The following is a 27,676-nucleotide window of genomic DNA, read 5'->3' on the forward strand; positions in this document are numbered from 1 at the left end:
GCCTCCCTATCTATCATTAATGTCCACAGAAATATGTAGGGACGCCAGAAATTCACACACTAAAATAGTGGGAATGGTAATCAGTGTCTTTCGCCAGAGTTCTTTTTTGAAGACAAAATTCTGTTAACGCTGGGACGAATGTCCAGTACGCCATTGAGTCAGCTTTTTATGACCTTGTATTTAACTCCACTAATCTCCCTTTTAACTAAAAGAGAGTGTTGTACTCTGCAGGTTAGAGGTGTGACCAGCAAAAAGCAGGAAACAAATTACAAAACAATCTAGATATTTCAAACTACTACAAAACCCCCAACACTTAGACTCCCAGCTACCCTGTTTTTTCAGGTGTAACCATAATCACCAAATCACGGAAACAATGCTTAGATGAGCCGCTAGAGGCCGCTGCTTTCTAACTTAGTGGTTTCTTACCGGCTCCTCTCCTCGCCCGCTGTTAGAGCAAGTGCAGCGGGAAGCGCTAAAATCCTTCTCAAGATACCCAGATTGGAACAAATAAAAAAAGCAGCAGTCTTGGGAGAAGACGACGATAGTGACATTTGGTCAGTGTCTATGGAATGAATGGCTGGGTAGCGATTGCCCTAGAGCAGGGGTCGGCACACTTTTCGCACAGGGCCAGATAGTAATTACCTGAGGCCCCACATGGCAGTTACCCTGGTGTTGGAGCATGAAAGCAGCCACAGAGCCTGTGTCAACCAGTGGGCATGGCTGTGCTACAGTGAAACTTTATTTGCGGACACGGATTTGAATTTCCCACAATTTTCACGTGTCACGAGATACCTTCTGTCTGCCGACCACTTTACAGAGTAAAAGCCATTCTTAGTTTACAGACCGGAGCATCTGGCCCCCGGGCCACCCACCTGCCATAGACAACTGAGCTGCCCCGCCATCCATTCAATTGCTTGTCACCAGCTTGTGGTGCAGTGTCTTGGCACAGCTTTAAAAGGCTTTAAGAAACGTTTCTTGGACGGATGACTGCATTAATGTTGGTGTCCGAGACCATCGTGTCTCTCCTCCAGTGCGGCCGGATGCAGGCCCTAACGGTCTCTGTAAATCACAGCTGGCACACAGCTCTTACGGGGACTTCACCGGGGGATCCAAGGATGTGGATGCAAATTCTAACCCCCTCAAATGACCGCCAAGTGACCTGGAGATGGTCACAGCCTCTACCCTGGAGCCTCGGATAAACGCGCCCACCCCCAGGAAACCTGTGAAGGTGCAGCGAGAGCTTCCAGAAACCGCAAAGTGTGAGGCAAGTGGACATAATATCGCTTCCACTGTAATTCCCTTTATTATGAAAGGGGTTCTTTTTTTAGTGATCTTCACCTTCTGTTCCTTCGACCATATTCCAGGGTGATAGGAAACAGAACTGGTGAGGCCATTAAGGCAATACTGGTCCTATGAAAGCATTTTTAAGAGCATTTACCAAGGGCTTTCCGTGCGTCCTCATTCTGACTTTCAGTGTGGCTGATCATTATGTCCCCTGCTTTACTGTTGGGGAAATTAGGGTTTAGTGGGTTTAGTGCCTTGCTCAAAGGCACGCGTCTAGGAAGTGGTGAAAGCAGGATGCTGTCAGTCTGCCTCCAAAGTCTGTGCAACTTGGGCAGAGTGTCTCAGTCCCTGGAAGGGAGGCTTGGCTAAAGCCCAGGCAGGGGCTGGCTTCCTCCCGCAGGCAAGCTGCCCCTTAAACTTGAACCCATTCCGGCTGACCTTCATATGGTTAGCACAGTCCCAGGAAAACAGAGGCTGCTGATTTTGATGCGGGCCTCAGATGCCCCACTCAGACACGGGATGCGGCCAGACGGTGACGGAATCAACACCGCAGGCCGTGTGGCATCCGTATGGCACGCACACAGCAACTAAAAAGAACCAAGAATCACATGTGTTGATGTGAAACACTTCCGGTGTCCCGAAAGAAAAGCCGAGTTGCAGATCATGATACACAAGCATTATTTATGTATAACAACAAAACAAGACCATAGATTTTTATCTGTACATTTATACATATGTGGATACACAGGACACGTCCGTGAGTTACATAAGCCAGATAGAAGAGCGGTTACTTCTTGGGAGGTGAGGGGGATTGAGCTGGAGTCCAGGGGCATTTTGCTGTATCTGTAGTTAGAACTCCTTATAATGGGAATGGACTGCATAAATACATTATGTGTGTAACCCATCATTTATGTTGTCTAAAAATATATAATTTGTATATTTAGAAACACACGTGAAGAAGGGGAGGAAGAAAGCACTCTTTTAGAATGGAGTGGTCCAAAGTGTTTCAGCCCTGACTCCTGTGTCCTTGGGCAATCACCTTCCCTGACAGTCGGTTTCCTTTTCTATAAAATGCTGTCAGTAATCCCTCCCCGCTCGTTGCTGTGAGAGGCCCAGGGACCTCGCTGGGAAAATGCCGAGAAACTTGTAAAGTGCCTGCAGTGGTGAGCTCCGGGGACAGAGGAGCCTGTCCAGATAGCGTTCCAGGCTCCAACTATAGATTTGGCAACGTCAAGCTGCCTTCCGCCGGAGCCACGCCTGGAGGGTCTGAGATACAAAAGCCAAATGCTTTCTTTGGCTCACTTACCTCGTTCTCAGGGCCCGCTGCTGGCTTTTCCGTAGCCTGGGTGGCAGGGGAGTTACCGCAAAGAGGGGGAGAGATCAGCGCAGGAGGGCCTTTCCTCCCCGACCAGCGGTCTGCCAGATCCCTCCCAGGTTTAAAGACAGAAATTGAGGCTCAGAGAGTGAAAGGGAACCAAAGAAGACACCAGAGCGAGTGCCAGGCAGGGCGGCACACAGGAACAGTAAGTCCCGATGCCTCTCCAGGCCCCAGGCTGAGGCTCAAAGGAACTTCCCATCAACAGGAAGGCAGGGGCCACCCTTGCTTGCTCACTCCTCTTCCAGCATCCGGCCGGCAGGGGACAGTGGAGTGAGTTCACCCCGGTAAGGGACGAGGGGCCTGTGGTTGGGACTGTGGGCTGACCATCACGCAGCCCGGGGGGCGCTCCCCAGACGCACACTTTCGGCCCGGGCTATTCACCAGACCTCGGCTGAGGTCGCTCTGCTGCAAAGCCAGAGAATTTTGGGTACTTCTTGAAAGGATTTTATGAGGATTGAGATAATCCCCATAAAGCACTTAACACAGAGCCTAGCAGAAAGGAGCTCAGTAAATGTTAGCTTCTCTTATTGCTACATTATTATTATTTTCTGGGGTGAGCTAAAAAAAGAGGGGAAGGGAAAGGAGAAACTGAATCACATATAATAGCCATTAAAAGTATCGTCAGTTTCATGGGGCGCCTAGGTGGCTCCGTCGGTTAAGTGTCCCATTCTTGGTTTCGGCTCAGGTCACGGTCTCATGGTTTCATGAGTTCAAGCCCCGTGTTGGGCTCTGCGTTGGCAGCATGGAGCCTGCTTGAGATTCTCTCCCTCTCTCTCTGCCCCTCGCCCACTCTCTCTCTCTCTCTCTCAAAATAGATAAACTTAATAAAAAAATTTTTTTTAATATCATCAGTTTCACTTCTCTCTATGGTTCCAAAAGGTATCGAATGCCACTCGTGATTAGCGACATCCACTCGTAAAGTTTGGAAGTTGCCCTCTGGGGACTTCTCTCACAGTCCTTCCCAGCTGCAAGAGTCCCTGGTAGGGTGGGCCCACCCACCCTCCAGTGCTCAGTCAGGTCCTTTCAAACAAGGAAAGCACTTGGCTTAAGTTAGAACTTAAAACTTTGCTTTGTTTTCATTTCTCTATCTCTATGCCTGCTTTCTATTTATGGCAAGTCATACTGGTTTTCTAGTCTGGGACTGATACGTTTCTTCTGAAATGAGTTTATCTAAGTGAACACTTGAATTGACTTAAAGGAAAATATTAAGCAAATCGCAGTACAGGCAGGACACATATTTGGGGAGAATCCTAACAGTGGCCCTTGGATGACCCGTGTTGGAACGCTCCCAACAATCCTAGCAGCTCTGAGAGTTTCGCCATTTTGTGGATGAGACCAGTGAGGCAAGAGCTGGTTAAAGCCCAAAGCAGCACGCTGTCCCAAACCCAGGCCTTGAAATCCATCCCTGATTTGTTTAAATTTAAGCCAGATACTCGGCCTCAGTTTTCTAGACTGAATGGAAAAGAGATTGCAGAGTGCGGCTAGAAAAGGTAAATGCATTCATGAGTCCTTTCCCCCCAAACCTAGCTGTTACAAGGAAGAACACTGACCAAAGTAGAGTAATAAACAGAAAATCAGCACTGATCTCTCCCCAGAAAGAGGCACAACACAGCACCAAGAAGACGTTACTTTTGTTCTTACTCCAAGATGACATGAAAGGCAATTTAGTTGTAGCCCCTCCCGGAGGCCTTCCCTCACCCACCCTATGCCCACCCCTCATTTCCCAGGCCGACAGCAACTGGCTCCCGGACAGAGCAAATGAGCAGTAAGTGGAAATGTTGATAAGATGGGAAGGGGAGATCTCAGAAAGAATGGGTTTTTCTACAAATACTACTTGGGGGCCAGTTGAAGAAGTTGGTTTTGATCTCTTTTGCTTTCCAGCTGCTGACCATGAGCTGGAAGCGGAGCCCCGGGGCTTCTACCTGGACAGTCCTGTGAGCTGGAGAGTCAAGCTGAGAAGCGCAGGTAAAGCCCCTTTATCTCAGGCATGGGGTAGTCTGGTTACAATGGCCGTCCCCACCGTAACTGTCCAGACCAAACTGGCAGATGTGGCCATGGGTGTATGCCCTTCTCCCCAGAAGCATCTCTTGACACTTCAAGTTTCCTGGAAGAAGGTGGTCTTCTCAGAGAAGACAGCAGGGTACGTCTCCTCCTGCCTTGGACAGGCTCTACGTCTCCTTCTCAGTCTTCCATAAACATGCTTTATTACCTGGATTCCCAGAAGCCAGACATTTAAATAACGCCAGGCTAGCAGCTGTCCAGACAGAGCACATCTGTCCCTGTCCTGTAAACCTCCAATGTGGCTGTTGGGTGCATTGCCCACATCATCCCAGCCTTGGTCCAAAGACATAGCAAAGTTGGCTTATGAGGCCTCCTCTGCAAAGGACATTATCTTTTTGACAATGGCAAGGGCTTCTATTTCCTCAACCACTGTCTTTTTTTTTTAACTGGTCTGGGGTGCTAATGACCTCTACAGACTGAGACACCTGTCATGGGCTGACCCACAGAAGCATATCCAGAAGGTCCAAAAGATAATGGCCTGATGATATAAGTTTTCATTTTCCCGCATATGATATAATCTGAAGATCTCTGTCGAATCCCTGTCGAAACCATTTAATATGGTAGACCTAACGGCAAGAAATAATATTTTACACAAGCAGACAAGCTTGTGAAGCTCCTGGGAAAAGAAGCATTTCATAGGGAAGAAATCCTACCGTATTTATGCGTGTGCGTATGCATATATGTATTAAATAGTAGATACTATCAACTTCGGGGGCATTAAACAAAGCTTACCAGCTGCCTCAAAGCACTAAGCCTATCCCTCCTCATGATGATCTCTTAGTCTTTCCCTAAGAAGTTCTTTGTGCTTTGAGATCAGAGACCTCATCCAGAGAGCATCCGAAGCCCTCTGGACCCCCGAATTCACTCAGCTCTGCCTTTTCATTGAAAAAGTACAGAAAGAATATGCAACTGCAAGGAGGTCTGTTAGTCCTCTCTGGGAGGGTCCCGTAAGTGGGGTGACCAGCCAGCCTACTTTACCTGGAACTGAGGGATCTCCTGGGATATGGGACTTGTAGTGCAAAAGCCATCCTTCCCACCATATCTGGGCCCAAAGAAAAGAGGAATATCAGGTATGTTCTGCTTTCGTGGATAAAATAGGTGATAAGGAGGCAATTGTGGGATCACTTAGGAAGGAAAGTAGGGTCAAGAGACCAAGCACAAGGGCAAGGAGAACTGGTGAGGCTAGAAACTTCGGGCACATCTTTATCTTGTAAACTCCCTCCTGCCACCCCCACCCCCACAGCTGCCACCCCCACCCGCATTGCCTCTTCCTGGGTTGGTTCCCTAAGGACCGGCAGGGGATCCTTTCAATAGAATTGTTATCAGCAGTCAAAAGAAAGGCAACTGGAAAAAGTTTGCCCTCCAGAGTCTCAATCTGGGGGGATAATTCACCCCAAGATAAAATGATTTGCTGGTAGCTTTGACATCAGGGTCATCATCTCTTTAGGAGCTTGGAGGAAGTGAGACACTGAAAAAGATGTAGAAAAATGTAGTCCCAGCAGCCTCCCAGGCAGGGGGGGGTCAGTGAGTTTTCCCAAGAAAGTAAGCTGGTCTGTGATTATGTCTTGGCCCAAAGTGCCCAGCCAGAGACCAAGCACTGCCTCAGCACAGGGTCTTGAGCGCCCCTAACAGGTGTCTTATTGGAACAACTTTGTTTCCTTGCAAAATCTGAGTTGTAAGACCATCCTCAATCGGCATTCTTGGTAAAGGTGCAGTGCTTTTCCCCATTGTCATGGAAGGAAAGAGAATCAAGATTCATTCCACGTGACCTCAAAGCCAGTATGCCAATGAGAAAATGTCATCTTGAAGCACACATATAAATTAGACCAGCTGTAAAGATGCCTTTGGGTAATGGATCCAAAATCAACACCTGAGCAGTTTCCAAATCTCTCCCCAAGAAAAAAGTAAAGAGAAATGTGCATGTCTCCCCACCAGAAAACACTGATGTTTCAATTGTCAGCACTTGAAACAGTGCTTCCAGACAGGCATCTTGGCCTTGATACCAACTTGGCTTCATTACAAAAGCCTTGATTAATTCACCCACCAAAGCATGTCCAGAAGATGGTCACAGTGGAGAAGAAATTGGGAGCTGCTTAGCTTAGAGAGAAGACTTGAAAGGGTGGGTGGATGGCAGATCAGTATCTTCCAATATCCAAGGGCTCTCGAGGCGAACAGGGAGCTAAGCCGCATGGGCCCAGATGGAAGATAGAGCAGAGACAAGATTGCGTTCCAACAAAGGGGAAAACTTCCTTATAATTAAAACTTCCCTGTAATAGAAGGAACTGCATTAGGAGGTAGTGAGCTCCCATCCCTGAAGGTGTGCAAGCAGAGTTCTGACCAACGTCCAGGGATACTATGGAAGGTGCTACTCCTGTGTTGGATTGGAGGCCAGATCTGATGATGCCTGCTGGAAGAGGCTACTCTTGTGTTGGACTGGAGGCTGGATCTGAGGATGCCTGAAGTCCCTTCTCAGCTCTGAGATTCTCCATACTCTGGCTTTGGGGCCTGTCCAACACTGTGCTCCATGTACCTTCCCTGGGCCCTCAGCCCTACTGCTTCGTGCCTCACTGGTGGTGATGAGGGTCAGGAGAGATGCCAGGGTGTCCTGTTCATGCAGACACGAATGGGAATGAATGGCTTAGTCATGAGCCACGTTCTCAATCAGAAGCATGATTCCAAGGATTCTGGGTCATTGTGTATGGGCAATTTCTCAAGTTCCTGGTGGTGTCCACTGTGCAGAACTGTGTACCTAGGGAGGAAGGAAGGAAAGCATGAGAATTCAACAGGCATCCTTCAAAGGCACCAAAGAGAGTACTCTCACCACTGTGACTCCCTTTCTACTGCACGGTTCTGAGAGCATGGTGAGGTAGGGCTGGGCATGGGGGTACTTCAGTAGGCGGGAAGTCCAAAGAACTTCATCCAAAAGTGAGGAACTGGAGGCCTGGAGGAAATGACAGGCCCAGGATTACCTAAAGAGTGAGTGGCAGGTCTTGGACTGGAACCCAGTTTTCTTTCCTCCCAACAAAGCCTAAGTCTCTTGTTACTCATCAAAATGGACTCTGTGTGAATACGCCAAGTTTCCTCCACCAGGGAGGGTTCAAAGCGCTGAGATTTGTAAACCACTCAGTCTGAAAGACACTATACCCGTTATTTGTTTCTTTGATTCCTTTTGGTGACCTTTGGAAGAGTCAATCAGCTGGATGAATCAAACAGCAGGTTGACTGTAAGCATCACGGCAAAATTTACACTGCCGTATCTCACAATTGCACGCATCTGTTAATTGCCTTTAAATCAATCTCAATTGCAAGTGGGTCATATCATCAGTAACCCAGATCCCAGCCTCTGGCAGTTATTCTTATGAAATTTCCGGAGAGTTTCGGAGCACTACCACCACTTGCTTCCCTAAGGCCAACGTTAAGCCTATTCAGCGGGACAAATAAACACACCAGTCAGTCATTTGGCATATGCTAATGATCAACGTGGTAGTGGCTTCTGATGAATTGCATTAATTCTGAGTTTGCTTTGAATCGTAATAAATTGTGGCTGACCTGCACGGATGGACTGGTACCGTACTAAACCCTCTCCGTGCATTACCTTTTTCAATCTTTACAACAGAAGATAGTATTGGACTCGTTTTTCGGTTGAGCAAATGACACAGAGATCCAGTGACTTGCCCAAGAGAATAAAGGTAACATGTGAAGAGAAAGTCAATCAAATTTCTGTCTGTCTGATGCCAACCCCCACGTTCTCACACAGCCCGTGGACCAGGTATGAATTCAGAATAGTGGGTCCCCACCGGGACAATTTGGAGCCATTTTTCGTTGTCATGGCTGGGGCACCTAGTAGGTAGAGACCGAGGTGCTGCTACACGTTGTGCAACCCATAGCACAGTGTCCCGCAGCCGTTACCTGGCCCCAAATGTCAACAGTGCCAAGACTGAGAAACCGTGATCTAGAAGAAAAAAAGTCTTCTTAGCTGGCTAAAAAGCACATGTTAGCGGAGGGACACAGACAAGGTGAAAGCATGAGTCCGAGATCTCACAGAATTGTCCACTGTGGCTGCTGCTGGTCTTGAAAGCGAGTGGAGGGGATGCGGCTTGAAAACCACAAGCACCTGCTAGAGGAGTGTGGAGAAGAACAAAGTGGAAAAGACTACAGAAAGGAAGATCGTGCAGTCTTAATGAGGGTGAGCAGGGAAGGTCCCGGAGAGAGGTATGTGACTAGAGACTTCAGGGAAGTTAGTGTTCCGGCTACTGAGTCATTAATGCTCAGCCTAGAAACCACTCCTCTATGCTTGGCTTCGGAAGAATGCTGCAAACTGAGAATCAGTTTCCTACGCTGGCTCCAATCAGGCTTCTCCAGCAGGGGGCGCTGCAGGAGGATGGGGGCTGGAAACAAGGAAAAGGGCCGCCGCCCCTCCTGTGGCCTCCATCCCTGTTCTCAGTCTTTCCAACTCCTGCATAACCGGCTTTGCGGCAGCACCCGAAGAGACATGAGCCCCAGCGGGCTGGCGTCTCCTCCTTGGAGGTCGGTCTACATCTCTGTTCTGTGAGGTCCCTCCTCTGCGTTCCTATGTTTTGTGTGTTTGTTTGTTGGTTGCCTTGTTCTCTCAGCCCTAGAAGTTGCTTCGGACAGAGCTCACATCAGTGAGGAAGATGTGCACCAAGCACCATTTTCTATAATCACACGCATTGTTCCATTTGTATCCTTCGCTCTTCACAGCCCCGAGCGGTACCCGCTGTCCTCAAGCCTATTTTATGGATGAGACAACTGAGACTCAGAGAAGGTAAGCAATTGATACGAGGCCCCCAGGGTCCGCGAGGCCCACACTCTTCACCTCAAAACACACTCCTGAACCCCTGCCCTATTTGCGGCCAATGGGTCGCTTTCACAGGCGATCCATGGCACCTCCTCCTACACCAAGTTCACATGAAGAAAGTGTCCTGGTTGAAAAGCCAAACTGATACATCTGACCGTGTTAGCAAACGTGCTTTCAGGGAACACAGGCACACGTCTGCGGCAGCCTTTCACACACCTCTCCTCGGTGTCTGTGTCTCGCGTGCTAATGAGCAAGTTGTTCAGGAATGACCAGAAAAGAGGTGTGGGACTGGAGTGGATACTCTGAGCGGAGATTCCCTTTATCTGGAGCATAGCTGGAAGCCAGCAGCTTGTATCGGACATGGGAGGAGGCAGAAGGGCACGCTCTCCAGTTACAACACATGGTGGGGGGTATCGTTTACCATGCTATGGTGGCTGGTACACACAGGATGGAGGAACTGGTCTGAGATCTCGGTGGCAGGACTCTAGGAGAGGCACTGGGTCTCCCATGGAGTCTGGCCTGCAGAGGTTGGGTGTGCATTCCTGGGCTTAAGGATGGATCTTCACCTCGGTGTTTTAAGCAGATCTGGGTTCACCTGAATGGCCACCTTATAAACTCACACCGCTTTGTGAATTCAGGTCATTTACATCAGGTCCACCCAGATGTCACGGTGACGGGGCCAACTTTATACAGTGTTTCTGAGGAGGATGCATGAGCTCCCAGCAGTCTATAAGCACCTTCAGGGGGATCGACGCATCCTCGACTTGAGGAATACCGGGGAAAAGGAAACACACGATACTGCAGACAAACAGAACAGCGTTCAAACCCTGACTCTACCATCTACTGGTTCTGTGACCCGGTCACTTAGATCAATTCCATCTACTCCACAGCTTCTTTGTGGTAATAACATCAACATCTATAACGGGCTTAGCAAAGGGCTCTACCCACAGAAGATCCACTGTTAAGGAAACTGAGGCTCAGAAAGTGTGACTTTCCCAGGGTCAGAGAAGTAGTTACATACGGAATGGTTAAGAATGCAGACTCTTAATGCCTGGCTAAATCCTGGCTCTGACACTCACTAACTCTGTGAATTACTGCAAATGTTCTGGGTTGTTGCGTGAGATGAGATAACGCACACAAAATGCTTATTAGAATGGTGACAGTCAAGTAATAAGCACTTTATAAATGTCTATTAGTACTGGTGCTACCTGATGTTGGACATAGAACTTGAACCCAGTACTGGATTGCCAATTCGGTGCAGAAATCCATCCTTTAGTAATTGATCAGACATTTGTTCACTTCGCAACTGATCACGGGGCTGAAAGAAACCTTCATGAAGACTTTATATCAGCTTCCTAGTGCTTTTGTACAAATTACCACCAACCATTACCACACATCTGTCAGAGTGGCAAATGTCTGTCAGTTCTGTTTGCTGTAAGATCTTACTCGCCATTTTTGCAGCTGTGCTGATGGAAAGCAAACCCCAGAGGTGTGGGGGTACCTGGGCAGTTTCAAGTCCAGATGAAAAAACTCACTGCCGTTTCCCAAGCAACAGCAAGGTAGGAGGCAGCTCCCTTCAAGCTGGGTTGCTTCCCCCCTTAGCATTAATTTACTCAAACATGATGGGAGCCACATTAGGTTTGGTAATTACCTGAGTCTACAATTCATTCACTGAGCAATTAGCCTCGCACTTAGAGCAGCCTGGATGCAATAATTAGCCGCATAATAATAGCCCCCTCTGCCCGCCCAGCCTGGCAGTATAAGGAAATGATTAGGCTTTATTACACATTACCCCAGCCCTCCCCCACAAGGCAGTGCTCAGATGGGGTGCCTGCAAGATGTTTTAATTATTAAAATATAAGGTACATGGGTTTCAAGATATTCAACTTTAAAGCACAGTTTCCCAAAGGCTGGAGCCCCATCACCTGGGAACAAAGACCTCATATTTGGTGTTTTCTTAATGTTGGGAGCAATGAGACCTTCAAATCGTAGGCATTTATTCATTCATCTACTTATTTGTTTTTTTTATTTATTTTGAGAGAGAGAGAGAGAGACAGAAGCAGGACTCACCCGAAGCAGGGCTCGAGCTCACCTGAAGCGGAACTCAAACTCACGAACCATGATTTTGTGACCTGAGCCAAAGTCAGATGCTCAATCGACTGAGCCGCCCAGGCACCCCTGCCACTTATTGATTTAAGGACATATGCTGAACGTCCACCACAGCCCAGGAACTGTACCATGCCCTGGAGACACGAGGGCGGTGAGGACATCTGCACAGTCCCTGTCCTCCCGGAGCTCACAGTGAGGTGCAGGAGCCCCACAGGTGGCTGCAAAGTCACAGCCACAAGGAGGTGTTGCAGTGGGAGGTATTTGGGCTTGCTATGAGAGCATGTCACGGGGTGACAGGCGAGGTTGTACGTCAGGGTAGCGTGGCCCAGGAAACAGTGGAGACGAGGACTGAAGGGTGGGTAGGGGTTAAGCGGGCAAGGGGAGGGGGAGGCCGGCAGGGGAGCGGGGAGGCCCACTGCCAGGGGAGCAGGTGGGCGTCACAAGAGTAGAACAGGCTGAGCGTCAGTCCAAGACGAGCACGAAGACTCGGGGAGGCTCCGCAGCCCGTGGACGTCTGTGCTCAGCCCACAGCAGCAGGAAGCTGGCCGCGGCTGCAAGCAGAGCAGGTGCAGGAGGACTTGATGTTTGCAAGAACAGTCTAGCTGTGGTGTATAGAATGGACTAGAATGAGTTTGGAGTGGGAACCCAGAGGTAAATTAGGAGGTATGTTAGCTTCCTAGTGCTTTTGTACAAATCGCCACAAACTCATTGACTTAAAAGAACACAAATTAATTATCTTACGGTTCTGGCAGTCAGAAGCCCGAAATGGGTCTCGCTGGGCTAACATCAAAGTATGGGGTGAGCTGCGTTCTTTCTAGAGGCTCTAGAGGAGGATCCCATCCCTGGCCTTGGCGAAGGCTGCCTATGGGAGCAGTGGGCCCACCAGACAATCCAGGATAATCTCCCCATCTCAAGATGCAGAACTCAATCACATCTACAGAGTGCCTTCTGCCACGCAAGGTAATATATTCCCAGGATTTGGGGGTGAAGAGGTAGTCCTCCTTGGACAGCCATTATTTTATATGCCACAGATGATTTTCAAGGTGTCCAGGGGTGTTGGTGGCTCAGAGCTGCAGGATGGGGCCAGCGGGGGTATTGAGAAGTCAGATTCGGTATGTATCTTGAAGGCAGAGCTGACAGGATCCACTGATGCATGGGACGTGGGGGCGACAGGGACATTCGAGGCACAGTACGGGTGAGGCAAAAGGTGTGGAGGCAGGACAGAGTGGTATGCTTTGTTTGAGGAATGGAGGATGTTCTAAGAATATATCCCACGGGGTGAGGTGGGGGTGCTGGGAAACGAGGCTTAAGAGGAAGTTGAGGTAGCATTATTGGGGGTCTTAAAAGCTGGGCTAAGGAGGTTGGGCTGAATCCTTAGGTGACGGAGACTGAAATGAACATGGGCTTCACCGTGGGAAATGGGACGGATGATCAGCCACAGAGATCAGTGTGGAAGCCCTTTCCTCTGGGAAAGACGAGGTCATGGGCAAGGACAGTAGCAGTGAAAGGAGAGAGAGGATCTTGCAGAGAGCGATGGGAAGGACGTCACCATGGATTGCACGTGAGGACCCACTGAGAAGAGTCCCTAGCGAGTCTGAGTTTAGACTGGGCAACGAAGCAGGCGCCGATGCCGCTAATGAGGACGCCCCAACCACCCTGAGCCTTCTCTTCTCCGGTAGAGACCCCTCCGGTTCCTCAACACTCCTCACGGATCAGGGTTTCTACTCTCTCCGGCTCCTTGGTTGCCCCACTCTGGACTAGCTTATCTTTGTCACTTGAAAACAGATATCAGGGGGGACTAAGGGACCTTGGCCTCAGGCCCTCCCTCCCCTTGGTTATCAGTGGAGTCAGGATCAAAATCCACATTTATGGCCCAGGTGTCCATGTTTATACCGGCATTTATAACTGTTCCCAAACGGGGAGTGTTTCCTTTGTGTCCCCCTCGTGGCCCCCCACCCCATACCGTCAGGGGCTCACAACCTCCTAAATGCACTTCCTCACCCTAGGACCAGCTGTGGCAGCAGCCCCTGTCTCCCACAATCTGGGGGATGATCCCCATCCCTGCAGCGGGCTCTCCCTGGTCGGAGCAGAGGCCAACGCTAGAGCGCTCCCCTCCCATCTCCAGGGAAGATGTGACTGGGGACGGCAAGACGCTGTCAGGCTCTTACTGCCTGAGCTGACAACGGGTACTGCCTGGGGGAGGCAGGTGTGGCCCACAGAAGCAGAGGAAGGTGGTCCGCGAAGCGAAAAGAATGAAGTCGATGTGCATGGCAGGCAGGCCGGAGACGATGGCCTTGGAGAGACGGAAAGAGGAGTGCTAATCCTTGCAAGCATCCCATTCCTTGTTTGAGCCCCAGCGAAGGCTGGTCAACTTCCTGCTCTGGAGACCTGTGACGTGTCCCTGTATCTTTCCGATAGATCTCTCTTCATTTGTCTTCAGGAGGCGTGAGTGGATTTACAGCCTGTGGTAGACCCTCAGAATCCCATATTTTAAAGCACATGCTTCTTTCTTTCTGACAGAGCACATCTGTTAGTAGAGGCAAAAACGCTAGATGCATTGCAGTGAAGGGCGTGGCCTGTGATCTTCTCCTGGTTGATAGGACCTGATGGTCTGTTAGGGGAGTCTCCTGAAAAATGTTGCTCTCCTGAATGAAAGACAAGTACAAGGAGAGTCTGCCTTATCTTCTAGCATTTGGTTATGGTCATGGTTTGGGGAGGAGGATGCAATGTTTGGAGCTGTTGTAGCTATTTTGTGACTGTGAGGAAATCATCCTAAAATGAAAGCTATCGGGTTGAGAATGGTAGAGTAGAAAGATAAAAAGCATCTGGGTCCTGTATGCTGTTGTCGAATCAATGGATTAACCAACCCCGAAACTACCCAACTCTGGACTTTCTAGCTTGTAAAGGATAAATGACCTCCTCGCTTAAGTTGATTTTAGTCAGGCATTCTAGAATGTCCTTGCAGGCCAAAGTGTTCTAAATGATGTAATGTCCATGCTGCCTGTCTTCCATGTCTATAGTCACTTCCCATATTCTGCCACATTCAAACCCTACCCACCCTTAAAGACCCAGTTCAATATCCAAAACCTTCCTTCCGGAAGCTTTCTACACCATCCATCAGCATTTATTGTCTGTAGGAATACAAATTATCTGATGGTGTCTGATTGGACATATGTCTGGCCTCCTGACACTCGTGAAAGGGAGGGTCTATATCTTATTATAAGAAGCAACAGTCTTTCAGCCCTCTGTACCAGACCCTGCACTAAGTGCGTTTAAAATATTGTTGTATTTAATGCTTACAATGATTACGATGTCAGCGCTATTATTTTATATATCTCCACTCCACGGATGAGGAAACTGAAACTCAGGGAGCTTAAGATTGGCTACAGGTCACTCAGCCAACAGTGCACAAAGCCAGGATTCAAATCCACACGTGTTAGAATCCTGAGCCCTTTTTAATATTTGCTATATACCTCACAACACCTCACGGAGTGGGCAGAACATCATAAAATCTATAGAAATGGGATGGAATGAATGGGCTATAAAGGAGACCGTCCTCCCCAATGTTGCCTGGCATTTGTATTGATTACAAAGCATGCCGGCAACTATTCTGTCCCTGATCCTCACGCTGGCCCCGTGTGATGCACCACATTTGTGATGCTGCTTTCCTTTTTTTTTTTTTTTTAAATTTTTTTTTTTTTAACATTTATTTATTTTTGAGACAGAGAGAGACACAGCATGAGCAGGGGAGGGTCAGAGAGAGAGGGAGACACAGAATCCAAAACAGGCTCCAGGCTCTGAGCTGTCAGCCCAGAGCCCGATGCGGGGCTCGAACTCACAGACAGCGAGGTCATGACCTGAGCCGAAGTCGGACGCCCAACCGACTGAGCCACCCAGGCGCCCCTCCATTTTTTTTTTTTTAATGTTCAGTGCCATAGCTTCTGGGAGAGGGGGAATCCCCTCCCCATTTGGACACAGACCTGCTGTGGGTAGGTCTGATTCTCAATCTATGGGAAGGACACTGAGAAAGCCCCCTTGGCATGAAAATCACCACATGGGCTGGGGTCGTTCCCATGGAAACACCCCGGGCAGAGGAGCTGGGAATCTGAAGACGAAAACGGGTATTTTCCAGCTGGCGGAGGACAGAAGGTGTTATGGACTAAATGTGTCCCAACCCCAACATGATAGTATTTGGAGGTGGAGATAATTAGGTTTAGATGAGGTCGCGAGAGTGGGGCCACCATGATGGGGTTAGTGCCCTCATAAGAGGGGGACAGGGACCAGAGCACTTCCTCTCCTTCCCTCTCCCCCCCTCTCTCCCTCCCCCGACCCTCTCTCTGCCATGGGAGGACTTGTAAGAAAATAGCTGCCTGCAAGACAGGAAGAGGATTCTCTCTGGGAAATGAAACTGCTGGCACCTTGATCTAGAACTTTCCACCCCCCAAAACCATGAGGAAAGAGTGTTGTGTAAGCCACCCAATCTGTGGTATTTTGTTACAGCAGCCTGAGCAGACTAGTGCAGGAGATCTCACGAGCGAAGGAAAGAATGCGCATAGAGGGACAAAGAAACAGGACCGGTTGAAGAGATAGGACCTTTTGCCTTTAAGTCATTAATTCAGAAAAACCTGAGGCCTCAGGAGAAAATGAACTACCAGAGGGGCGCGAACTACCATGTGATTCTGTGAATCTTTTACCAACAACGCTTCATTTATCCCTGGCCTCCGGGGACCTTAACTGTCCAGAGACCTGACTGAGCAGCTTTTATTTGTTTGTTTGTTCTTTTTAAGGGCTTCTGAATCCTCAGCATAGTTATCACAAATGTGTGGACTTTTCTTAGTCTTCCTTGGTTTTTCACTCAGAGAATATTTCAACTTAGTGTGTATGTAACTCTAGAAAGCTTCTTCCATACAGGGCAGAGCAGAGCTTGGGGGACTGGGGTGGGATTCGCTATGTTAGCGGCGGCAGACCGATTGCATGACAAAACAACAGTGGATGTGTGCAACGAGAAAAGAAACACAAGAAAGTCGACAGACGTCAACATAGCACAACCCACAGGGGCCATTCAGTGCAGAGGAAAACGTTTCAATCGTCTCTCTAGGCCATTAGTGTAGTAGGCTAACGTAATAAAGGAACGTCAAAATCACAACTTTGAATAAAGTGGCTCAAAATTGATACTGGGGGAATCCAAATAAAGTCTGTGGTTCAGTTGAGAGTATTGGGAAGATGCTAATTTCCCGGCTCTGATGAACGCTCTAGGGTTATATAAAACGCTAGCATTAGGGGAAGCTGCGTGAGAGGTATATGGGAGTGCTCTGGACTATTCTATGGATCTGTGTTTCCAAATAAAATGTTAATAAAGTATCACCAAAAAACCCTCTCATCCTGATTTAGTGACCATCATTTGTTTAGGAAAGATGAAGGAGTTCACCACTTGCAGCCACGGGGATGCAGGATGAATGTGGACCTGGGATGACAGAACCTCCCAGGACCGTGATTTCATGGGCTGAACCCAGCTCTGTCGGGTGTTCCTCTCCCGCCGGCCTTGGGAAGGCTGTGCTCCCAGAACGGGGAAGAAGCTCAAACCAAAATTTAAAAATGAAAGGATATAAAATGAAATAAAACTCCCAAACCATATATTATCTTTGGCCTTCAGATCCATAGCAATCAAGGTCCAGGAGGAACTCCGGGCTCAGTGGAAGACAGAAGAAATAAGCAGAGACCAAGGCCATCTTGGAGGAGGAAGTGAACAGAGAGACACAGAGACGGACTCACAACACACACAGTGACAGACTTACAGAGCACGTTAGACAGGAACTGGTCTATGGCAGGAGAGCAGGAGGAAGCTGGAGACAGAGCAACAGCCACTTTTAGTGGAAACAGAAAACGGCCACAGATGAGGGAGAGCCAAGCAGAAGTCGCAGAGGAAGAAAAGAAAACACAGAAGTTAGTGGACTGGTTGGTGATCTTAGCCTCAAGGAGAATTCTAGTAGCCTCGAAGTGCCCTTAGGGGAGGATAAAGAGGGGAGCATAATTATTGCACAAGCTGGTTATGTCCCACTGTTTGTCTAAAAGGCACTTTTACAGCTGGCACCTCATGTGGGTCTCACGACAGCCTGGGAGGGTCACTATGCAAGTTAGTTCCTCAGTTTACCAAAGCAAGGACACGGGCACAGAGAGGTAAGTTACCCAGGTAAGGTACCCAACTAGTTAACAGCTAAGACAGACTGAAAGCCAAGTGTTCTGAGTTACCTTTCATGGTGCCGTGGCTAAGGGATGTGCAGAAATGCTCCTCCTCGCCTTCCTCCTCCTCCTCATTGGCTGCCATTTATTGAGTACCTACATGGGCCAGGTCTCATCCTGCACCTTTTACGTGAATGACCCCGTGTGATATTCCCCACAACCTTGGGAGGCAGACAGTACAACCCCTATTTTCTGACGAGGAGCCTGACACTTAGATGCACTGTGACCAAGACAATCTGGCTCGTAGGGTGGCAAATGTGACTGACCCCAAGGCCCCCTGACTCATTAGCACTTGCTTCCAAAATCCTGGGTTGCCTGGGTCCCCACCCCTCAGTCAGATTCTGGGCCAGGGAAGCAATGAGGTTCTTTTTGCAATTGAACTCTGGGTCCCATTCCAAGAAGGAAGAGCCATCCATGGCTCCCTCCTGGTTCCCAGAGACATCCCAAAGCCGGGTACTGGGAAACCCCATGCAAATATCTAATCCCTGTCAGGGCTCTAGGCTCTAAGAGGCTCTCTCGACTCCATCCACATCTTTCCTTAGCAAACATCACATTCCACTTCTAATGAGACAGGAGGCCAAGCAGAAACCAGGGTCCTGCGATTAGGACTTTTAAGGGCAATCTGATTAAAATAATTCACCATAAGTTTAAAAAAAGCACAGAACATACCCTCTTGGGCTCTCTTGTCTCTTCTTTAGCTCATCTCCTGTGATTGTCTATGATGAAGAATCTTTGACAATATGGTTGCATATGTATGGCCACTGCCTCCATACAGGTGTCTCTGACCATCTCAATACGGTAATCCCTTTCCTTCTTGTGAAAAAACATCGCACTTCCTGCTTCTGTAATTTATTTGACAATATAATCTGCCCTCTGACAGCCCTTGATGTAGCTTATTATTAAGTGCAACCTGTACGTGCATTTAAGTGGAATGTTTCTAGATAAATTGCAAGCCTTTTGGGGAGAGAAACCACACCTCATTTCTCTAGCACCGTCCAGCATTTTACTGACCATTATTAACCAGGCACTGCTGGTTGAGAGGCAAACGTCCAGAATTCTAATTTCAGTTCCACTAATTAGTGGCATCTCAACCTTAGACCTCCCTAGGCCTCAATTCCCTCATCTGTAACATAGAAATAAGCAAAGCACCTCGCTGAGCAAATTACGATGAGTGGTAACTGAAGGGGCGCATGCCCCTTGTGCGCTCCTTGCGCCCGGCATGGCGCGCCTTAAACATTAGCCGGCGCTACTCGAGGCAAACTTTAAATGAATGACGTGATTAAATGGTAACTCAGACCCCCAACTTTTTCTTCCTTCAACTGGTTCTCTCTAGCCCTTCGTTAGTGCAATCACGTGCCTTGGTATCCTGCACTGACAAAGCTCCCTAAACGTTTACCGGCGGAATATATGGAATATTCTGTGAAATTCTTCAATGTCAATAAGGCAGATGCTGCCATGAAAATTGAAGAAACTCAGAAACGTTCATTGGGCCATCAACAATCAGCTGAAGACTTAGGTGTCTGGGTAGCTGTTGGCCAGATGTGCTTTCCCGGAAATCAGACCATCAGAACCCAGTGGCTCACATACTGGAAGCCATGGTGCATTTTAAGCAAGAGTTGACACTCCTCCTTCACTCTGGGTCTTCCAGCCACAATGCTGTGCTTCCAAATATTGGTGTAGGGCTGGGATTACACAAAAGGACAAGAGAACCATAAACTATTGCAAATAACTAATATTTGAGGTGTGTGTGTACATATATTGTGTATATATACATCTATATATCCTCAATAATTAAATCTTAACTACTCTTACACATTTATTCATAACTTTTCCCTTTTTTAAGTGCAAGTGACAACATTGCTTTTCTTGGATATAACCCTTAATGAGTCCAGTGAGTGAACTTTCGAGAGTGCAACGTGTAGGTAAGTTTATAGATGTATCTGAACATATTGAGCCAATTCTGGCCAAACACAAACAAACAAACCAAAAAAACCAAACCCCAAACCCCAAACCAAAACCTTTCTTGTGAAAAATCTCAGAATAGAATAGAATTCTTACAAGCACTTTTAATGTGAGATAAAAATTTAGATTTTCAGAAATTTTGGAATTTGTTTATTGAAGACCTTATCGACTGCCCCTGTCCATGTCAACCTTGCTGAATTAACAGTATGGTCTTCCTGTGACCTCTTGCTGTTTGCCATTTTCACTAGATGGAGGGATCACATAAAACCACGTCCACTTGAATCCGTGTTTTTATGTACAGAGATTGTTCCTTACATTTGTATTGCAGACCATGGTCTTACAAAGCCCTTTGACATCCATCGTTTTATTTTTTATTCACCCCAGACCCATGAGGTTGTGTGAAGATGTGAAGGAAGAAGAAGTCACACACCCCCTTCCTCTGCCCAGACAGGGTGGGAGACTTTATTATTTTTTTTAATTTTTTTAAAAAATATTTTTATTTATTTTTGAGAGACAGACAGAGGCAGAGTGTGAACAGGGGAGGGGCAGAGAGAGAGAAAGACACAGAATCTGAAGAGGCTCTGGGCTCTGAGCTGGCAGCATAGAGCCCGACGCGGGGCTCACGAACCGTGAGATCATGACCTGAGCAGAAGTCGGATGCTTAACCGACTGAGTCACCCAGGTGCCCCCAGGGTGGGAGACTTTAGATGATCACACTAGACTATGCTAATTGGTCAGTCTTACCTTTCTTAAGTCCAAGCATGTTGGGTCCAGACAGGGCATTAGCCTGGCAGCCTGGGACAGACCCAGGAAGGAACACAATGTGAGCTGCTATTTGGATGGTGATGTGACGGGGTAGGGATTGGTTGGTGGTTAGCCAGCTGCCTGGCCGTAGGTGTTAGGACACTCAAAGCCAAGAAGACAAGGCTTGGTGGCAGGCAAAGAGGCTCGCCAGGGAGCTGGGATCCTGGAATAATGACTCAGGGTGCTTTACAACACCTGGATAGCTCCCACAACCTGCTGTGACGTTCTAAGAATCCTGGCCTTTTCTGATTAGCTCCACTCCTGTTACCCTTAGAGGAACTCAGTTACTTAAAAGGCTCTTCTCCACAAATATTGAGTTAATACCTTAAAATCATTGCCATAGACTCATAAGGGAAGACTGCATCTGGCTCAACATAGCGACCCCCAGGGCTGACTTCCCCGGGCAGGGAGGTCATATTGTCCTCGTCCTCAGACTGACAGTTCTAGGTCTCCTGGACAACAGGTGCAGAGGAAGTCACCCAGCTCTTTCTAAAGCAAGGCTGACTGCCACAATCAGAGGCAGATCGTTAGCTTTCGCTGGTGTGGCAACTCCTTCTCTACAAAACGCACTTCCAGTTACTCTGCCCTATGTATCAGGGGCAATGCTGAAGCTTCTTAAGAGTCACTTTCATGGGGGCGCCTGGATGGCTCAGTCGGTTAAGCGTCTGACTTCGGCTCAGGTCATGATCTCGCGGTTCGTGAGTTCACACCCCGCATCTGGCTCTGTGCTGACAGCTCAGAGCCTGGAGCCTGCTTGGGATTCTGCGTCCCCTCACTCTCTCTCTGCCCCTTCCCCGCTCATGCTCTGTCTCTCTCTGTCTCAAAAATAAATAGTCACTAAAAAATTTTTTTTAAAAAGTCATTTTCATGACTCTTGCAGAGACAGTATCAGGAAGCACAACTCTACACGCTGTCCAACAAGAGTCTATTTGAATCTACTGCCTTAAAGAGAATCTGAGCCATGGCTGATTTACAGCTAAAGTTGGTCGGAAATGACAGAGACTCTTCTCATGAACGAACTTTGAAATGTTACCTATTTTTATAGTTACGAACTCACTCTAACGCCGTACCGCTATGAGCCTCACAACCTGCTTTAAACCCCGCTTTGAGTGTGCACTTTGTTCAAATGCGCTTTGGCCTCTGGCCAAAACTAAATAAAATACGGCTCCAATCTGACCGCACCAGCTCTGTTGTCAAAAATGTCCTGGCTCATCTCACACTTCCTCACGGCAGGGTATTACCGCTGGTCCCTCGCGGCAGACTGAAGTCTGGCACATTCTGAAGCCATCTCTGTCCTGGATGGAACCGTTAGGAGGGTGTTGGCTGCTGCTGCTGAATTTCACTCTCTGCAGCACCAACAATGAGGTCCTGCGGGGGGGGGGGGGGGGGGGCGGGGGGTTGTGTTCGTTTGTGTTCGTTTGGTCAGGGCTTTTTCCATTAGGCTTGGTCATCGGCAGTTGGCTGGTTACATACGCAGTCCTAAGATCAAATGGCTGGAATCCAATTATCCCAGCTTCCTGTCTGCAGAGTCCCGCCAGGGAAGAACACAGTCCTGTTTGCCTGTCTTGTCAGGCTCCCAGGATTCAAAGTATATCATTTGGAGAAAATCAACAAACAACAGACCGTCAGATGTTTTAAGGGAGAATGAATGTGGCGTGGAAAGAGGAAGGGCCGGTCCAGGATGCAAAAATGTACCTAATCCTTATTCTGCCTCCTCCCGGCTCAGTGTCCATCCTTTTGCTTCTCTGAGCTTCAGTCTCATTTGTTAGAGGGGGATCGTAACACCAACCACTGGGTTGTTGGGAGCTTCTGGTAAGATGATGTATGTAAGAGAGCTTTGAAAATTCTAACGGTGAAGGTGATGGTAGTAACGAGGTGAGCCGACATTTATCGAGGGTCTACTGTGAGAAGGGCACCGTGCCAGGTCTCTAATAGACGCTGTCTCATTTAGTACCTGCAAACATCTCTTGGAGAGTTGGTGATGACAGTAATGATTTCAATAGCAATGGCTAACATTTCTGAAGTGTTTATCATGGACCAGCCTCCAGTCTCAGCTTAGTATTCGTATTAACACGTGTAATCCTTGCCTCGTGTGCAGTAAGTACTATTATCCTTTCCTGACGTGAGGAAAACTAGAGACAGAAGCTGACTAATTTGCTCAAGATCATGCTCCAGTAAGAGGCCACAAGGAATCAAACACAGGCATCCTTATTCTAGAACAGGAGTCATCAACGTTTTCTATGCAGGGCTAGATGTAAGTATTTTAGGTCATTTTAGTATTACAGGGCTGACTTCCTTGGGCAGGGATGTCACATCCTCCTCAAACAGCCTCTGTTGCTTATCCCTCTTCTTTTCTTTTTCCTTTTTTTTTTTTTCCTGTCTACTTAGTTTTTTGTTGTTGATTTTTGCTTGTTTTTATACCCTTTGCAAATGTAAACCCCATTCTTAGCTCAAGCGTTGTGCAGAAATAAGCCGATGGCTGGATTTGGCCCACGGTACTCTTTGCTGACCCTTGCTTTAGAAATAATTTTACTTTTACAAGTGCAAAAACTAAAGCTCACGTCTTTAAGTTACTGAAGTTAGGAAGCTAATCTAGTTTGTCTGCCCCCAGAAACTGCCAACAGCTTTCATGTGTGCTATTAAAATGTAAGGTACTATCACTGAGTTAGGGATGCTGTACTTATCCCAATTTCCAAACAGAACAGGCTTTTGGGGGTGCCTGGGTGGCTCAGTCAGTCACATGTCCCGACTTTGCCTCAGGTCATGATCTCGTGGTTCGAGAGTTTGAACCCCGCATTAGGCTCTGTGCTGACAGCTCAGAGCCTGGAGCCTGCTTTGGATTCTCTCTCTCTCTCTCTCTCTCTCTGCCCCTCCCCTACTCACGTGCTGTCTCTATCTCTCAAAAATAAATAAACAAAAAAAATATTAAAAAATATTTTTTAAAAAAGAGAACAGGCTTTTTTTCCCTCTTGGAACAGATTTGGGGACATGCCAGCAGTCAGAGATGTAGCAGACCCAGAGCCTAGTACAGTGCCTGACATACAAATTGCCACTGAGTGAAATCATTCTGATTTCCAACTGGATTCAGCAACTCACCAAGATCTCAGCCATTTTCTCAGACTCTTCCAGACCTTGCACTGGAGTCTGTAAGTGAAGGCAGTGACATATTCCTTTATCTAGCTCTTGGGGAATCTGTAACAATTTATGAGATAGTTGCCACAGAACTATTTGGGGGAAAGAAAGATGTTACAAGAAGAAATACGATGTTTACAACAAATTGCTGTATAGACAGCAATGGCACTAGAGGTTGTATGTGAAATAAATACCTCACTGACTGGAGGCAGGACAGGGGAAAAAACTGTGACTTCATCAATATCATCGTATCCACCAATATAACCTCCCATTAAACAGGGATCTTCGTTTTAACCTTGGGTTTCTCCCTCAGAGAATAAATGAGTTTCTTGGGAACATATCTAAAAATCTGTGCATACGTCCAGATTTTTAGGGGAAAGGCCATAGATTTTACTTGGCTCTCAAAGAGTTTTATTATGCCTTCAATGTTAGAACTACCATAAATTTTTGCAGTGTGGCTTACACGTGACGAGGGAAAGGGAAAGATGAAGCGTCGTGGTATATAGTGATCAGTAGTAGGTTTTCCAGAGTCCCTTGTCAGTATGATGCTTCATTAAGTTCTCAAGATACCCACTTAGGGTCCTACCCTAAGCAACTCGCCAGTTCCCCACTGGCACTGGTGTCTGGGTCTGCACATCCATCCAGAAGATTAATCACCAGTCCAGGCTGACTGCAGTGACCAGCACTCAGGAAAGCCAGCAGGATAGAGCAGGCCCAGTAGGACAAGAGTCTCTTCCATTTTCTATTCAGCCCCACAGTGGGGCCCACAGAGACTGCCATGACAAGCCCTGAGGCTTTTTCCCCCATTAGTAGCGCCTAGCAGAATGCTTTGTATTGTTTACAAATACAATAATTGTACAAATTGTATTATACAAATACAATAATCCTAAAGATTATTGCTGGTGGTGGTTTTACACCGAGATGGCTGTTTTGTTTGTGGGACTGACAGCATCCTTCCTGGGAGACTGTGGTTGTAGCCCCAGGGAATTAGGTACTGTGGACCAAGACCAGCCTAACCCCCTTAGGCTTCACAGACAAGGCTTCCCCATGAACTAGGCCTTGGCTTTGACTGATAAGTGGTGGGAGAAAAGCACAGTGGGTTGCAGCAGAGCAGTGAACAGCCACATCTGGGCCTGACTGTCGGAGAAGGCCGTGGGCCTTGGCCCACTTGTACTTGTTCTGCCCAAGGTGGGCACTGTGTTGTGGGCACAGATGACATATTGGTGAGCAACTGTGAACCACTTTGAGTTTTTCAGAAATGTTGCTGAATAGGGCACATTTTCAGCAGATGGAAAATTGGGGAGGATGTTGCTTTATTGTTTTATGTTTGTTAGTTATCGTGTATATATGTGTTATTTAAAAACTACATTGACCTAGACAGATGCAAAGGGAAAAGAATCAGAATATAGTGTAGTTACCTAGTACGAGATAATGGGGAGTGAGCTCTGAGAAGTGGCAGCAACACTAAAGAGAAAAGACTAGATAATAATTAAGATAATAATTAATAATAATGATGATGATACTTAGCATTTGTTGCCCCGTCCTATACATTTTAGCGTACAGTTTCTTCATTAAGCTCACTGGACTTAACACTTTTCCCCTGGCTTTATAGTTTTGGGGACCATTACCTTTTCCCACCTAGTAACATGGAAGCATCAAAGGCCAATGAACAAAATTGATTTATTTCTCTCCCCTCTAAAAGCACGAAAACCTTTTGTCAAGTGAATGAAAAATATGTGGCATCTGTCAAATAGGCTGGGACACTTGTTTCATGAGAAACTTGAGGTTCAGAGGGGTAAGTGGCTTGCCAGAAGTCACTCAGCTGGTGGCAGAATTCCAGGTGAAATCAGAATCCATGTTTTTGTTCCATCGCACAGGCGACCGCAAGTGAAACCATCAGCGGCAATAGGAAGGTTTGAATAGCAAATAAATGCCAGGAAATTAGAAAATAAATAGAGACTGCTCTCCACTGAGAAAGCTACTATTAGATGAGACAGAATTCTGGAATGACTTTGGCCTTTTACTTTTATAAGCTCAATGTTTCCGGAAGGCTCTGTGTTGAGGAGAGGAGATGCAGTAATGAGGTTGACCCTGATAAGATTCCCCTTTCCTGGTTCCTTCCATTGACTCATATCCCCTGGACCAACTGCCCACTCACTGGCTGGCTGGCAAAAGAGGTCCCACCAGAAATGGTGTCTTGGCTCAACCAGCCAGGGGTTTTCACTTGAAATGATAAAGCCCTGTGGCTCAACTTCCCTTTCACAAAAGCCTTGGTAATGGATGATTCACAGTCTCGTCCGTGGCAAGTTCCTGAGGATGATAAAGAGATATTGCTATAGGCTTTGGAGGAAGAACGTGGGGTGAAGAGGGGGATGGTCTGTGTTCTGGCCGAGAATTTCATCATTAAGCAATGGCATACGGGCCCCCAGCTGGACCCTGTTGACAAGAAGACCATATCCTAAAGATTACCATGCTAATTCAGGGGACCAAGGCTGGAATGAAATGACATAACCCCCTAATGTCATTGAATACTGAGAAAGACTCAATTGAAATGAAATTATCTGGTCTCAACCAAGTTTTTTTAAAAAACACAATAATGTCTGACCTTTCATCCAAGGCTCCAGACCAATTTAAACAACCATCCATCCAGGCTACAGGTTACCCACACACGTTACAAAATATCTTCTAATTTCAGAGGGAGTATCTCTTTAAATCTGATGGCCTTGCTTCTGTCCCTTTCCTTCTACACAGGCAGGAAAACAGAGTAATGATTCTCAAGATAGGCAAATCTGGGTTTGTATCCTGGCTCTGCTCATTATTACTTGTCCGACCTTGGTTCCAGAACTTAGTGTCTTTAAGCCTCATTTTACTTATCCATAAAATGGGGATTATCATATAAAGTAACCATGAAAGTATTAATAAAAACTGCCAGTTATCTGCTTGGTGCTGTTTTAATTGCTACCATATACACAGTCTGATTTAAATTACACAACCTCATAAGTTAGGTAACATTAACACCTCTATTTTACTCATGAGGCTGAAACTCAGAGAAGTTAATTAGCTTGCCCAAACAAGCTGGCAAGTTGGGACGTCAAGATTCAATCCGGTATTCAGTCCATACTTTCTCTTTTTTCTTTTTGTTTTGAGGGGCAGGGAGAGGCAGGAGAGAGGGAGAGACAGAGCCCCAAGCAGGTTCCGCACTGTGAACGCAACGCTCGACCCCACAGACTGTGAGATCATGACCTGAGTGAAATCAAGAGTCGGACGCTTGACCGACGGAGCCACCCAGGTGCACCAGTCAATACTCTTTTGGAAGGTTAAATAAGATATGCAAAGGGACAAGGAAATACTTCCATATGCCAGGTGCTCAACAAAGTCGAGTCCCCTTACCTCTTGGCAGGTAAAGTGTGACTATTGCTTAGGAAACTCCTGAATTGGGTAAGCTAGAGACACTTAGGTATTCTGTGGTAAGACAACCGAAAGACAACTCCACTTCCTGTCTCTGCTCATCACGTTACATCTTCTCTGTCCCTGCAACCAATTCCCCACACCATCCACATCTTCTCCTGCACGGTGGCCACAACCTGCCCGCCCCCTTTCCAGATTAGACGACCGACAGAGACACAACCACCTCCTGCCACACTCCCCACTACCCCACGCCCGGTTTCTCAACACCTTTTCCTTAGGACTCTCCATGTGGTTTCGGAATTTCAAATTCCACGGAATCCAGAGTAATAACAGTAACAGCTACACCTCAGGGAGCACTTCCTATAAGCCAGTGACCATGCTTCACTATTTACGAGCTCGCAGCAACACTCTGGGCGATGCATCATCATTATCCCCGTGAGAGGAAGCAACGGAGGCTCAGAGAGGCAGGAACTTGGCCAA

The 27,676-nt window shown here is 47.4% G+C and overlaps 1 protein-coding gene across 1 annotated transcript in view; it reads right to left on the reverse strand.

The window, feature by feature from the left end:
- Positions 1–5,984: 5,984 nt before the first annotated feature.
- HTR4 (5-hydroxytryptamine receptor 4) overlaps positions 5,985–27,676 on the reverse strand; it is a 174,447-nt gene continuing 152,755 nt past the window's right edge. The window contains exon 7 of the mRNA XM_053907008.1: positions 5,985–7,472. Coding sequence (XP_053762983.1) covers positions 7,385–7,472 — 88 coding nt within the window. The 3' untranslated portion in view covers positions 5,985–7,384. The remainder of the gene's footprint in view (positions 7,473–27,676) is intronic.

The sequence above is a fragment of the Panthera pardus genome, unplaced genomic scaffold (genome assembly GCF_024362965.1).
Source record: "Panthera pardus isolate Hobbes unplaced genomic scaffold, ASM2436296v1 HiC_scaffold_2, whole genome shotgun sequence".
NCBI classification, from domain to species: domain Eukaryota; kingdom Metazoa; phylum Chordata; class Mammalia; order Carnivora; family Felidae; genus Panthera; species Panthera pardus.